The sequence below is a fragment of the Ranitomeya variabilis genome, chromosome 7 (genome assembly GCF_051348905.1).
Source record: "Ranitomeya variabilis isolate aRanVar5 chromosome 7, aRanVar5.hap1, whole genome shotgun sequence".
Classification (NCBI taxonomy): Eukaryota; Metazoa; Chordata; class Amphibia; order Anura; family Dendrobatidae; genus Ranitomeya; species Ranitomeya variabilis.
In genome coordinates this window covers 102698908-102714967 of record NC_135238.1, presented here as the reverse complement: position 1 = coordinate 102714967, position 16060 = coordinate 102698908, and the positions used below count along the sequence as shown (strand labels likewise).

The following is a 16060-nucleotide window of genomic DNA, read 5'->3' as shown; positions in this document are numbered from 1 at the left end:
GCACTTGGAATTTTTTTCCCATTTTCTAGTACACGACATGCTAAAACCAATGATGTCGTTCAAAAGTAGAACTTGTTCTGCAAAAAATAAGCCCTCATGTGGCCATAGTGACAGAAAAATAAAAAAGTTATGGCTCTGGGAAGGAAGGGAGCGAAAAACGAAAATGCTAAACCGAAAAAAGCTAGGGTCATGAAGGGGTTAATAAGTAACATTTCCCACATGTCTACTTTACATCAGCACAAATTTGGAACCAAATTTATTTTTATGGAGTTAAGGGTTAAAAGTTGTCCAACGATTTCTCATTTTTACAACATCATTTTTCTTTTTTCGGGACCACATCACATTTGAAGTCACTTTGAGGGGTCTATATGATAGAAAATACCCAAAAGTGACACATTTTAAAAACTTCACCCCTTAAGGTGAACAAAACCACATTCAATCAGTTTATTAACCCTTCTGGTGCTTCACAGGAATTTTTGGAATGTTTAAAAAAAAATGAACATTTAACTTTTTTTTCACAAAAAAATTACTTCAGATCCAAATTTTTATTTTTCCAAGGGAAACAGGAGAAATTTGACCCCAAACGTTATTGTGCAATTTGTCCTGAGTACACTGATACACCTATGTTGGGGGGAACCACTGTTTGGGTGCATGACAGAGCTCTGAAGGGAAGGAGCGGCGTTTGACTTTTTCAACGCAAAATTGGCTGGAATTGAGATCGGATGCCCCTGATGTGGAAACCCCCCACAAGTAACACCATTTTGGAAACTAGACCCCCCAAGAAACTTATCTAGATGTGCGGTGAGAACTTTGATCCCCCAGGTATTTCACTAAAGTTTATAACGCCCGGGTGTGAAAATAAAAAAAAAATCATATTTTGTCCACAAACATGATGTTTTAGTCCCCAATTTTTTATTTTCGCAAAGGTAACACAAGAAATTGGACCCCAAAAGTTGTTGTCCAATTTGTGCTGACTTCGCTGATACCCCAGATGTGGGAGAAAACCACTGTATGGGCACACATCGGGAAGAGAAGTAGTAACGTTTTGGAATGCAGACTGTGATGGAATGGACTGCAGGCGTCATGTCGCATTTGGAATGCCCCTGATGTGCCTAAACAGTGGTAACCCCCCAATTCTAACTCCAACCCCAACACACCTCTAACCCCAACCCTAACAACAAACCTAACCGTAATCCTAACTTTAGCCCCAACCCTAACTCTAAAACTAATGGGAAAATGGAATTTACATTTTTTTTAATTTTATTATTTTTCCCTAACTAAGGGGGTGATAAAGGGAGGTTTCATTTACTATTTATAGCGGGTTTTTATGTTTGGCAGCTGTCACACACTAAAAGACGCTTATTTGTTATTTATTGAAAAAAAAATAGTTTTTGCATCACCACATTTTGAGAGCTATAATTTTTCCATATTTTGGCCCACAGAGTCATGTGAGGTTGTTTTTTTGCGGGATGAGTTGACATTTTATTGCTTCCATTTTCAGGCACATGACATTTTTTTATCGCTTTTTATTCCGATTTTTGTGAGGCAGAATGAACAAAAACCAGCAATTCATGAATATCTTTTGGGGAGCATTTATACCGATCAGTGTGTGGGGAAATTGATAAAGCAGTTTTATTCTTCAGGTCAGTACAATGACATCGATACCACAGTTATATATTTTTTATGTTTTGGCGCTTTTATACAATACAAAATATTTTATATAAAAAACAATTATTTTTGCATCATTTTATTCTGAGAGCTGTAACTTTTTTATTTTTTTATGGTGATGGAGTAAGTCAGCTTGTTTTGCAGGACAAGATGACGTTTTCAGGGGTACTAAGTTAAGTTTATTTACATCCGCCTTTTTGATCGTGTGTTATTCCATTTTTTGTTCGGCGGTATGATGATAAAGCATTGTTTTTCTGCCTTTTTTTTTTAATGGTGTTCACTAAAGAGTTTAACTAGTGAGACAATTTTATAGGCCAGGTCATTAAGGACGAGGCGATGCTAAATATGTGTACTTTTATTGTTTAGATTTTTTTTAATTCAAATATTTATTTATTGATGGAATAAATATTGATGTTCTTTTTATTTTCACAAATATTTTTACAATTATTAATCTTTTTTTGTTTTTTTTATTCATTCTAAGTTTTACACTTTGTCCCACTATGGGACAATCATTTTGTGCAGGCTGATCGCACCTATAGCATGCAGATCTGCATGCTATAGAAGCTGTCAGCATCGCAGCTTCTATACACTTACTTCAGAGACTTCCTAACATGCACTGTGCATGACAGGAAGTCTCTCAGCTCTGGGGACCTGGATGTCGTCATGACGACATTGGGTCTCCATGGCAGCGATCGGGACCACGATCTATGATCGCAGTGTTTCGGGGGTTAACGTGCCAGCAGCGGTCTGTGACTGCTCCTGGCACTTGGTGCCGGGTGTCAGCTGTGAGAATCAGATGACACCAGTCCCCGATCGGCCGCATACCACCCGCATGCGCAGCCGATCGGCTACAACTTACTATCACATCCATGATCAGATGGGCCCAGGGCACATGGACAGGATAGTATGTCAGAAGGGTTAAAACAACTTTTTTACTTTATCCCATGATGGGACATCACTGTACAGTGACAGGTCACTAATCTGATACTCTGCAATGCTAGGCAGGCTCTTAGCAGGCGCTCAGAAGCCAACTTTCCTGCAGGATACTGAAGGACCATGCAGCCATCTTGTGGCCCAAAGTCACCATTGGTACAACGCAATAGTATTGCGTTGTTCTGTTGGAAGCAGAGAGGGAGCTCACTTCTCTGTGATGAGCCTCAATGTCACTATTGACAGTGGTATCAGAGGGGTTAAATGTCTGTGATCAGAGCTAGCACTGCTCGTGGGCATTGCTGCAGGATGTCAGCTCTTACATACAGCTGACATCTGCACTCAATTGTTGCAGCGCCGTACATATACTTCTCTTTGCGGAAATGCAGCTCCTGCAGAACAGTACATGTACAACGGATGTTAGGAAAGGGTTACTAAGGACTAATTACTATAATGCTGATGTCAGGCTATTTCATGGAGAGGTTTGGAACATGGTTTCTATTGTTAAAGACTAAATGTTAATTTGCAGACATTTGAATGGGCATCACTGACATACAAAGATTAGCAATACATTAAGGGGTGTAGCATAGAGACCAGTGGTGGTGAACTTATGGGAATATACAGTATGGAGCACTATATGTGGCCATTATACAATATGGAGCATCATGTGTGGCCATTACACAATATGGAGCATCATGTGGGGCCATTATACAGTATGCAGCATAATGTGGGGCCATTATACAACATAGAGCATCATGTGGGGCCATTATACAGTATGGAACATCATGTGGGGCCATTATACAACATGGAGCATCATGTGGGGCCATTATACAGTGTGGAGCATCATGTGTAGCCATTATAGAGTATGGAGCATCATGGGGGCCATTATACAACATGGAGCATCATGTGGGGCCATTATACAATATGGATCATCATGTGAGGTCATTATACAGTATGGAGCATCATATGGGGGCATTATACAGTATCCTTTATATATTTAAATTATGCCATTGGGTTATATGCTTTTTACTGGTCTTACATTACATATTATACAGTATTATTCCACTATAATTCCAAAAGTTAATAGTTTTATTTGATAAAGAAAAACTTCCTCAATTGTAGACGTTTTTTTTTAACAAGTGTCAAGGTTGGCCTGTGACTTTATGCCAGCTTTTAGCCCTCTGTGTATTTGAGTTTGACATCCCTGGCTTAAAGGGTTATTTTCATCATCATAAAGGGCTACAATTGTAAAGATGTTGTAAAAACAAACAACTTGACAATTTTACATTTGATTCAAAATTTCTCTCCATTCTCAAGAATAGACCTCCACTCCAATCGGTGGCTAGTATCTTAGGCTTGGAGTGCAGTGCTTACAAGCTCTTTGCTATAGACTGTATTGCCTGATAATGTACAAGATGTTTTTCTAATCTAAACAACCTCAGTATTCAGGTTAAATTGCTGTATTGGCACTTTGCGATAAATAAGTGGGTTTTGGATTGTAGTTTGGGCACTCGGTCTCTAAAAGGTTTGCCATCACTGGCTTAGACTGTTAACACATTTAAGACTATGTTCACATGCAGCCTTTTTGCAGCGTTTTTCTTTATGTAAAATTTGCAGTAATTCTTTGAGTATTTCTGTGAGCAAGGTCAATTCTTTCAGCATTTGTGCAGTAGTTTTTTTTCACCCATGGAAAGCAATCATAAAGTGTGAAAAGGCTGCAAAAAAAGAAAACAGGTTTTTGCTGCATTTTTGGTGAATAAATCCAACTTTATTAAACATGTACTGTAGACAGATAGAACAAAACAAAGTCCAGCTCACCATAGTCGACATTCCTGGAAACTCGGAGCACGGAACCGCTGTGTCAAGGCGTGAACAAACAGGAAAAGGAAGGAGATCCAGCTCAACAATGGAGTGAAAAAAATCCGTAACTTTATTCACTTCAATTCATGTAATGTGAAGGACGAAACATCAGCAAGCAATAAGAATAAAAACAAGATCCAAGATCAACGCGTTTCTGGTGACAAAGCACCCTTAATCATGATTAAGGGTGCTTTGTCACCAGAAACGCGTTGATCTTGGATCTTGTTTTTATTCTTATTGCTTGCTGATGTTTCGTCCTTCACATTACATGAATTGAAGTGAATAAAGTTACAGATTTTTTTCACTACATCGTTGAGCTGGATCTCCTTCCTTTTACTGTAGACAGATGACATATAATCTACACAAAAAATATGCAAAAAAAATTACAGCAAAAGACAGTGGCGTGTGAACAAAAAGTTGTATACATTTGTTTGCATATTTAACCATTGAAAAAAGTGGAAATAAAAATCGAGGGCACACAATCATGAATATGCAGATCGCTTATGGAGTGGTAGCACGACAACGGCGACTAGTGTCCTAACAGTAAATATCGCACAATATCAGGATTCCACGTTACAATCAGTGTCAAATTCTATAAATGTCCCTCACAACTCTTAATTTAAACTCTACTATGTTCATTTTGCTCAAATATTTATTGAAATAATATAGTTGATAAAAAAGAAAATACAATTACCTTAGAAAGAATCGACAGATGTTGACAACAGGGTCAACCTTGTATGGTTTAGCTGCAACATCCAACGATGAACCAAATTCTAAACTGTAGCCTGGAAAGCAATTGAGAAGACTTAAAAGATCCTAAAATAGTGGGTTATGAAATAGTTTTCTCTTACCTTTAAAACTATATACATAAATTTAAATAAAATAAATTGTTATTACAACCTCTAATACAGATGTGAAATGAAAAAAAAATAGTTCACCTATGAGTTTTTGTTGTTAAAAGTGAACATGTCAATTATCTGGAAATGTCTGTTTAGTGTATACTTTTCCTATTTTGTTTTTTAACTGGTGTGGTCCCATTATATTCGTATTTCTTCTGCAACTGTATAATTGTAGAGCACAGTGTTAAAATTTTCCTTTTTAAACCCTTAACGACCAGGGGTATTTCAGTTTTTGAGTTTTATTCCCCCCCCCCCTTCTTCCCAGAGCCATAACTTTGTTATTTTACGATCAATATAGCTGTGTGAGGGCTTATTTTTTACAGAACAAGTTTTGCTTTAGAACGCCTCCCATTGGTTTTACCATATTTTGCGCTGGAAAACAGGAAAAAAATTCCAAGTGTGGTGAAATTGCAAAAAAAAAGTGCAATTCCAGTTTGTTTGTTCTTTTACTATGTTCACTAAATGCTAAAACTGACCTGCCATTATGATTCTCCAGGTTCATAGACACCAAACATGTTTATGTTATTTTTCATTTAAGTGGTGAAACAAAAATCCAAAATTTGTTTAAAAAAATAGCGCCACTTTCCCAGACCGGTAGTCTCCAATTTATGTGATCTTAGGTTGGTGGAGGGCTTATTTTTTGTGCACCGAGCTCACGGTTTTAATTATACAATTTTGGTGTAGATCCAATTTTTTGATCACCCATTATTGCATTTTCATGCAATGTAGCGGCGGCCAAACAACGTAATTCTGGCGTTTTGAATATTTTTCTCGTTATGTCATTTAACGATCGGGTTATTTTTTTTTTTTTTCATATTGATAGGTCGTGTGATTCTGAACGTGGCGATAACAAATATGTGTATACCGTATATACTCGAGTATAAGCCGAGATTTTCAGCCAATTTTTTTGGGCTGAAAGTCCCCCTCTTGGCTTATACTCGAGCCATACCCGGGGGTCGGCAGGGGAGGGGGGGGCGAGGGCTATCTAATTATACTCACCTACTGCTGGCACGGTCCCTGCACATCCCTGCTTCTACCAGCGCTGCATATTCTTCCTGCACTGAGCGGTCACATGGTCCCGCTCATTACAGTAATGAATATGCGGCTCCACCTCCCATAGAGGTGGAGCTGCATATTCATTTCGGTAATGAGCGGTAACTGTGACCGCTCAATACAGGAAAAAGATGCAGCGCTGGAAGAAGTAGGGACTGCACAGCACCAGCAGTAGGTGAGTATACAGGGCTGCACGATATTTACCGCTCCTCGTTCCGTAGTGGCTCCGTCATCAGCGTCCTCAGGCTGTGACGCTCAGGTCAGAGGGCGCGGTGACGTAGTCAGTGCGCGCCCTCTGCTGAACGTCAGTGCTGAAGACGGAGCCGCACGAGGAGCAGGTAAATATTGAAAGTGCCGGGGGTCCTAAGCGAAGAGAGGCGAGTATGTGATTTTTTTTTTTAAATCGCAGCAAAAGCATATGGGGCAGTGACTGTACGGATCATCTGTATGGGGCAATAACGATTGTGCAGCACTATAAGGGGCAGTGACTGTATGGAGCATCTGTATGGGGCCATAACGACTGTGCAGCACTATAAGGGGCAGTGACTGTACGGAGCATCTGTATGGGGCCATAACGATTGTGCAGCACTATAAGGGGCAGTGACTGTACGGAACATCTGTATGGGGCCATAACGATTGTGCAGCACTATAAGGGGCAGTGACTGTACGGAGCATCTTATGGGGCCATAACACTTGTGCAGCATTATAAGGGGCAGTGACTATACGGAGCATCTTATGGGGCCATAACGCTTGTGCAGCATTATAAGGGGCAGTGACGGTACGGAGCATCTTATGGGGCCATAACGCTTGTGCAGCATTATAAGGGGCAGTGACTGTACAGAGCATCTTATGGGGCCATAACGATTATGCAGCACTATAAGGGGCAGTGACTGTATGGAGCATCTGTGTGGGGTCATAACGATTGTGCAGCACTATATGGGGCAAGTGACTGTACGGAGCATCTTATGGGTCCATAACGCTTGTGCAGCACTATATGGGGCAAGTGACTGTATGGATGATCTTATGGGGCCATAACGCTTGTGTAGCACTATAAGGGGCAAGTGTCTGTATGGAGCATCTTATGGGGCCATAACGTTCGTGCAGCACTATATAGGGCAAATATCTCTATGGAACATCTTATGGGGCCCTTATTACCCTTTATGCAGGATTATATGAGGAATATTTTAATATGGAGCACCTAATGGTGCCCATCAAACTTTATGGAGCATTATATGGGGCTCCTGATTCAATATGGATTCAAAAACACTTAACCTACTGATGTCTCAATTAATTTTACTTTTATTGGTATCTATTTTTACTTTTGAAATTTACTGGTAGCTGCTGCATTTTCCACCCTAGGCTTATACTCGAGTCATTAAGTTTTCCCAGTTTTTTGTGGCAAAATTAGGGGGGTCGGCTTATACTTGAGTATATACGGTATTTGTTTTTTATATTTTGAATGGGATGAAAGGAGGGTGATTTAAACTTTAATTTTTTTATATTTTTTTTCATAAACTAGTTTATTTAATAACTGAGAAGAGAATATAGTTACAACATTTCTGAATACAACAAAATAGGTAGCTTTCATTATAGTGTTAAAAACCGTAGCGATACTGTCAAAAGTTTTCAAAAATATCAAGATAATATGGGAACGTCAAATCACGTATCAGAATACCCCCTTTTTTTAAAGTATGGTATATTAACAAACTGGTCATTCATTTCTTGAAATCAAATTGGGCTTTGTCAAGCCTGACAAAGGAAAGAAAATAACTTTTAGTAGAAAATTATAACAAAATAGAAAAGTCAAAGAGATCCTAAGGGGAGAGGAAGAGATGAGCAAGGTTTATGAATCCACCCAGATTCAGGTTTGTACAAGTACCAATATATGGTGTCTTCATCATGACGGAAGGATTGAGGAGTACTCTAGGGAATATATATATATATATATATATATATATATATATATATATATATATATATATATATATATATAAACTGTCTAAGGTCCACTTCCGTCTGTTTGTCTGTCTGTCCATCTGTCAAGGAAATCCAGGGTCGCTGATTGGTCGCGGCCGGCTGGGCATGACCAATCAACGACAGGCACAGTCTGGCCGCGAGTTGGCCCCTCCCTACTCCCCTCTAGTCAGTGCCCCCTCCATACTCCCATCCAGTAAGCACTCACATAGCGTTTTAGCAGTCCGTTAAACGGACTGCGTTACACCGCGGCACAAATCCGGTGTAACACAGTCCGTTAATGCTGCCATTAACCGTGTGTGACCAACGTTTTACTATTGATGCTGCCTATGCAGCATCAATAGTAAAAACATATGCTAAAAATAATTAAAAAAAATCATTATATTCTCACCTTCCGGCGTCCGCGGCAGCCTTTCCCGCTCCTCGCGGTGCTCCGGTCCCAAGAATGCATTGCGGCAACGACCCGTGATGACGTAGCGGTCTCGCAAGACCTCTACATCATCACGGGTTATTGCCACAAGTCATTACTGGGAACATAGCGTCGTGACGAACATCGCTAAAGGCCTGGGCTGGATCCGGGGCCACCGGAAGGTGAGTATATAACTATTTTTTAATTTAATTCTTTTTTTAACAGGGATATGGTGCCCAAATTGCTACTTACTACGTGGGCTGTGTTATATACTATGTGGGCTGTGTTACATACTGCGTGGGCTGTGTCACATACTACATCGCTGTGAACTACACTATGTGGGCTGTGCTATATACTATGTGGGCTGCGTTATATACTGTGTGGGCTGTGTTATATACTACGTGGGCTGTGCTATATACTACGTGGGCTGTGCTATATACTACGTGGGCTGTGTTATATACTGCGTGGGCTGTGCTATATACTACGTGGCCCTGCAATATACTAAGTGGCTGTGCTATATACTACGTGGCTGTGTTATATACTACATAGCTGTGCTATAAACTACGTGCCTGTGCTATATACTACGTGGCTGTGCAATATACTACATGACTGTGCTATATACTATGTGGCTGTGCTATATATTATGTGTCTGTGCTATATACTACGTGGCTGTAATATACTACGTGGCTGCTATATACTATGTGGCTGTGCTACATACTATGTGGCTGTGCTATATACTACGTGGACGGTGTTATATGCTACGTGGGCTGTGAGACTCTTTCGCCCGGGCCCTCAAAAACCTGCAGCTGGCCCTGACTTCACTGATTGGTCGCGGTCGGCCGGCCGGCCGAATCCTATGTATTCATTGCATTATTCTCAAATCTTAATAAATAAACTACATACATATTCTAGAATACCCAATGCATTAGAATCGGGCCACCATCTAGTCTCTAAATAAAATCCATCCCTGCCAAGTACGGAAAAAATTGTCTGAGCTAATTTTATTATGAGCAGAGTCTTTCCATTCTACACAAAAAAATCGATTTCAAGAGACCATTCTTGGTTAGATGGAGTGATTCTAGAACGCCAGTGTCTGGGAATGACTGTTCTAGTTGCAGATAAACAGTGTATCAGCAATAATCTTTTGACAGATTTAAAAAAATCCTGGTATCATAGAAATTAGTCCGATCTGGGGAGTTCTAGACAATGATTCCCCTGTAACGTGTTTGCGAACATCAAAGACTTTGCTTTAGAGGCCATTTATTTGAGGGCATTCCCACCAGATATGAAGCATAGTGCCTTTAATATTTTCACCTCTCCAGCATTTATTGGAGACAGAGGAAAATATCTTATGAAGATCTGCTGGGCATCGATACCATCTAGTTATGAGTTTGTAATTTTTTTCTTGAGCTTTGCAAGCCAATGGAAGTCTGTGTGCAAAATAAACTTTTGTTCCATTGCTCCTCTAAGAAGGTCACCCCAGTCTCTTTCCCCCACTTTTTCTTGAAACATAGGAGCTCTGCATTAATCTGAGATGACAAAATATAATATATTTGGGAGATAGTATGCTTGGGTGTAACTTCTCCGATCAGAAATGAATCAAACTGAGAAGGGTCAGACTTTAGCACCGAAAACAGATGAAGGGAATCAATGAATGAACGGATCTGGAGGTATGAAAACCAAGATATGGTTTAAGCTCGTTTAGCGATGGAATATTAATGAAATTTGCAAGGACGTGATGGAATCTAGTTTTACAGTTGAAGACCAGGATTTTCCTCACTCCAACTCCAGGGAATTCTGGATTGTCAATGATCAGTGTTTTAGGTCCTGGCATCTTAGAAATCTTAAGTTTCTTTACCAATTGGTCCCAAACTCTGAGAAGATAAACTGCTCATGGGGGAGTGGTCCCTTTGAAGAATGAAAGTGCTTAGAAATCCAGGGTATTGAAGTTAAGTCTAGGCATGATAGGAATGACTCTAGTGTGACCCAACACTCATGATTAGCACCATCAAACCAATCTAATCAGTTTTTATGAAGAGGTAAGCTATAGACTGGACAAAGGTGAGTCATCGGATGTGGTATATCTTGACTTTTCCAAAGCGATTGATATTGTGCCACACAAGAGGTTGGTACACAAAAAGAGAAAGTTGGGTCTAGAGGAAAATATGTGTAAATGGGTAAGTAACTGGCTTTGTGATAGAAAGCAGAGGGTGGTTATAAATGGTATATTCTCTAACTGGGTCACTGCGACCAGTGGGGTACAGCAGGGGTCGGTGTTGGGACCTATTCTCTTCAACATATTTATTAATGATCTGGTAGAAGGTTTACACAGGAAAATATTGATATTTGCAGATTATACAAAACTATATAAAGTAATCAATGCAACAGAAGATAGTATTCTGCTACAGAGGGATCTGGATAAGTTGGAAAACTTGGGAAGAAAGTTGGCAGATGCGGTTTAACAATGATAAATGCAAGGTTATACGCATGGGAAGGAATCAATATCACCATTACACACTGAAAGGGAAACCACTGGGTAAATCTGACATGGAGAAGGACTTGGGGATCCTAGTTAATGATAAACTTACCTGGAGCAGCCAGTGCCAGGCAGCAGCTGCCAAGGCAAACAGGATTATGGGGTTCATTAAAAGAGGTCTGGATACAAAGGATGAGAGCATTATACTGCCTCTGTACAAATCGCTGGTTAGACCGCACATGGAGTACTGTGTACAGTTTTGGGCACAGGTGCTCTGGAATGATATAATCGAACTAGAGCAAGTACAAAGGAGGGCAACAAAATAAATAAAGGGGATAGGGGAACTAAAATACCCAGAGAGATTAACAAAATTAGGATTATTTAGTCTAAAAAAAGATGACTGAGGGTCGATCTAATAACCATGTATAAGTATATAAGTGGACAATACAAATATCTCTCCGAGGATGTTTATACCAAGGAAGGTGATGGTCACCAGAGGTCATTCTCTGCGTCTGAAAGAGAAAATGTTTTTTTCCACCAACATAGAAGAGGATTCTTTACTGTTAGGGCAGTGAGAATCTGTAATTCCTTGCCTCAGGAGGTGGTGATGGAGGACTCAGTCGAGGGGTTCAAGAGTGGCCTGGATGTCTTCCTGTAGCGTAACAATATTGTATCTTACAGTTATTAGGCTCTTTAGAAGGACGTAGATCTGGGGATTTATTCTGAGAGAATATAGGCTGAACTGAATGGACAGTTGTCTTTTTACAGCATTGCTATCTATGAAACCAGTCCACAATCCGCCCCAGCAAAGATGCAGCAGGACAGAGTTGAAAATTCAGGAGGCCGACTCTCCCTTGAGATTTAAAGCTAGACAAAAATTTAATGGCAAATCTCGATCTTATTGACCTCCAAATAAAATTGTTACAAACTGTATTTAGTTGTTTAAAAAGGAACAGGGGAGTGCAATTGGAACCACTTGAAATACATAAAGCAATTTTGGAAAAATGTCCATCTTTAATAAGTTAATTCTACCAAACCAAGATAATTGTGTTTTGTCATAAGCCTTGATCTCAGCTTTGACATGACTGAGCAAAGGCTTATGATTCAGATGGAAGAGCTGTGACAAGTCTGAGGGCAATTGGATATTTCATAGAACCATTACACCAACGGAAAGGAAAGGACCCCTTTAAATATTGTGCCTCCTCCTATGAGATATTGATGTTCAAAATCTCTGACTTAGAAAGATTTACCTTAAAATTACTCAGTCGACTATGTGTCTCAAATTCTTTCAGAATAGAGGGCAGTGATGTTTTTGGTTTAGTGATGTACAATAGGAGGACATTTGCGTATAGCACCAATTTATGAGATTCATGCCCCACTGGGATTCCTTGAATATTGGAGTTTTTCCTGAGGGCCATTGCCAGATGTTCCATCACAATAAGGGACAGTGGACACCCCTGGTCTTGTTCCATTTGAGACTCCAAAATATTCTGAATAGATGCCACTGCAACAGACCTTGGCAGAGGGGTCTTGATATAAAGCCTTTTTTTATTGAGAATGTTGGGACCTAATTTGATCAGTTTAACAGCACTATGTATGTCCAGCTAACCCGGTCAAATACTTTTTCAGCATCAACCGACAGAATGCATGGTGGGATCTGTTTCAATTTCGTATAGGACATAAGCAGCATTGTTTTAATCGTGTTGTATCTTGCCTCCCTCTGGGGCACAAATCCTACTTGATTGTTGTGCATGATATGAGGCATCATGAGGGCTAATCTGGTCGCTATGATTTTGGATAAATGTTTAACATCAATGTTAGTTAAGTATATTGGTCTGTAACTTGAGCATAATGTTTTGTCTTTCCCAGGTTTCGGCGTCACAGAACTATGGGCTTCCAGAGTTTTTCTGGGAAAAAGGCTTTGAAGTCGAAAGATAATTAAATACTTTGGTTAAGAATGATGTAATTTGTGTAGCAAACATTTTATAAAATTTGGCAGAGTAACAATCTGGACCTGGGCATTTATTAGATGGGGAGCTTTTGATGACCCGAAGCACTTCCTCTTCTTCAAATGATTGCTCTAGGGATGTCTTTGTGTCATTCAGTATTGAGGGCAGAGCTGTGTCTCTTGTATTGATCAATTTTCAAATGAAGTTGGGTTGGTGACATATCTACATATTGGCCCTTAATATTGTAAGGGGAGCTATAATATCCTTTTACTGCTTCAGCAATTTGTTTGGATTCATTGATTACGGATGCTGTAGAATCCTGTATCGATTGGATAAATGTCGTTGAGACTTTAGGATGGATGCTTATAGCTAGAGGGCCACTACTTTTGTCTGTGAATTCATAAAAGAACTGCTGTAACCTTTCCCTATGTTTTGAGTAGCTTTTGTCTAGAAGTCCCTTCAGGTTATCTTTTTGCTTGTTCAAGTTAATTATGATATCAGTAGATGGGCGTTTTTATGGGACTATTCAAGGGAATGTATTTGCTTCAAAAGATTTTCTATCACATGGGTTTTTGTTTTCTTAAGTCTAGTGCCTTCTTTGATTAGGTCACCCCTAATTACACGTTAGAGCTTTCCATTGGATGGGGAAGGGGGTATCATCCATTCCAGAAACGGAGGGACCACAGCTAAGCAAATGATGACTGACCAAAAAGTAGTTGATTCTACTATACAAGTTGTGAACTGATGAGTAGTGAGTGTAATCTCTATCATTAGGATTTAACCCCTTCACCCCCAAGGGTGGTTTGCACGTTAATGACCGGGCCAATTTTTACAATTCTGACCACTGTCCCTTTATGAGGTTATAACTCTGGAACGCTTCAACGGATCTTGGCGATTCTGACACTGTTTTCTCGTGACATATTGTACTTCATGATAGTGGTAAAATTTCTTCGATATAACTTGCATTTATTTGTGAAAAAAACTAATATTTGGCGAAAATTTAGAAAATTTCGCAATTTTCCAACTTTGAATTTTTATGCCCTTAAATCACAGACATATGTCACGCAAAATACTTAATAAGTAACATTTGCCACATGTCTACTTTACATCAGCACAATTTTGGAACCAAAATTTGTTTTTGTTAGGGAGTTATAAGGGTGAAAAGTTGACCAGCAATTTCTCATTTTTACAACACCATTTTTTTTTAGGGACCACATCTCATTTGAAGTCATTTTGAGGGGTCTATATGATAGAAAATACCCAAGTGTGACACCATTCTAAAAACTGCACCCCTCAAGGTACTCAAAACAACTTTCAAGAAGTTTATTAACCCTTCAGGTGTTTCACAGGAATTTTTGGAATGTTTAAATAAAAATGAACATTTAACTTTTTTTCACACAAAATTTATTTCAGCTCCAATTTGTTTTATTTTACCAAGGGTAACAGGAGAAAATAAACCCCAAAATTTGTTGTACAATGTACAGGAGAAATTGGCCCCTAAATGTTGGTGTCCAGTTTGTCCTGAGTACGCTGATACCCCATATGTGGGGGTAAACCACTGTTTGGGCGCATGGCAGAGCTCGGAAGGAAAGGAGCGCCATTTGACTTTTCAATGCAAAATTGACTGGAATTGAGATGGGACGCCATGTTGCATTTGGAGAGCCCCTGATGTGCCTAAACATTGAAACCCCCCACAAGTGACACCATTTTGGAAAGTAGACCCCCTAAGGATCTTATCTAGATGTGTGGTGAGCACTTTGACCCAACAAGTGCTTCACAGAAGTTTATAATGGAGAGCCGTAAAAATAAAAAATCATATTTTTTCACAAAAATGATCTTTTCGCCCCCAATTTTTTTATTTTCCCAAGGGTAAGAGAAGAAATTGGACCCCAACAATTGTTGTGCAATTTGTCCTGAGTACGCTGATACCCCATATCTGGGTGTAAACCATTGTTTGGGTGCAGGGCAGAGCTCGGAAGGGAAGGAGCGCCATTTGACTTTTCAATGCAAAATTGACTGGAATTGAGATGGGACGCCATGTTGCGTTTGGAGAGCCCCTGATGTGCCTAAACATTGAAAACCCCCACAAGTGACACCATTTTGGAAAGTAGACCCCTTAAGGAACTTATCTAGATGTGTGTTGAGCACTTTGACCCAACAAGTGCTTCACAGAAGTTTATAATGCAGAGCCGTAAAAATAAAAAATCATATTTTTTCACAAAAATGATCTTTTCGCCCCCATTTTTTTATTTCCCCAAGGGTAAGAGAAGAAATTAGACCACAAAAGTTGTTGTGCAATTTGTCCTGAGTACGACGATACCCCATATGTGGGGGTAAACCACTGTTTGGGCGCATGGCAGAGCTCGGAAGGGAAGGAGCACTATTTTACTTTTCAATGCAAAATTGACTGGAATTAAGATGGGATGCCATGTTGCTTTTGGAGAGCCCCTGATGTGCCTAAACATTAAAACCCCCCACAAGTGACACCATTTTGGAAAGTAGACCCCCTAAGGAACTTATCTAGATGTGTTTTGATAGCTTTGAACCCCCAAGTGTTTCACTACAGTTTATAACGCAGAGCCGTGAAAATAAAAATTCAGATCGGATGCCATGTCCCGTTTGGAGAGCCACTGATGTGCCTAAACAGTGGAAACCCCCCAATTATAACTGAAACCCTAATCCAAACACACCCCTAACCCTAATCCCAACAGTAACCCTAACCACTCCTCTAACCCAGACACACCCAACCCTATTCCCAACCGTAAATGTAATCCAAACCCTAACCCTATCTTTAGCCCCAACCCTAACTGTAGCCCCAACCCTAGCCCTAACCCTAACTCTA

The 16060-nt window shown here is 39.9% G+C and overlaps 1 protein-coding gene across 1 annotated transcript in view; it reads right to left on the bottom strand.

Moving 5' to 3' along the window:
- Positions 1–16060, bottom strand: part of PGAP1 (post-GPI attachment to proteins inositol deacylase 1) — a 1745445-nt gene that overhangs the window by 438117 nt on the left and 1291268 nt on the right. The window contains exon 21 of the mRNA XM_077275621.1: positions 5153–5243. Within this exon, the coding sequence (XP_077131736.1) occupies positions 5153–5243 (91 nt within the window). The remainder of the gene's footprint in view (positions 1–5152; positions 5244–16060) is intronic.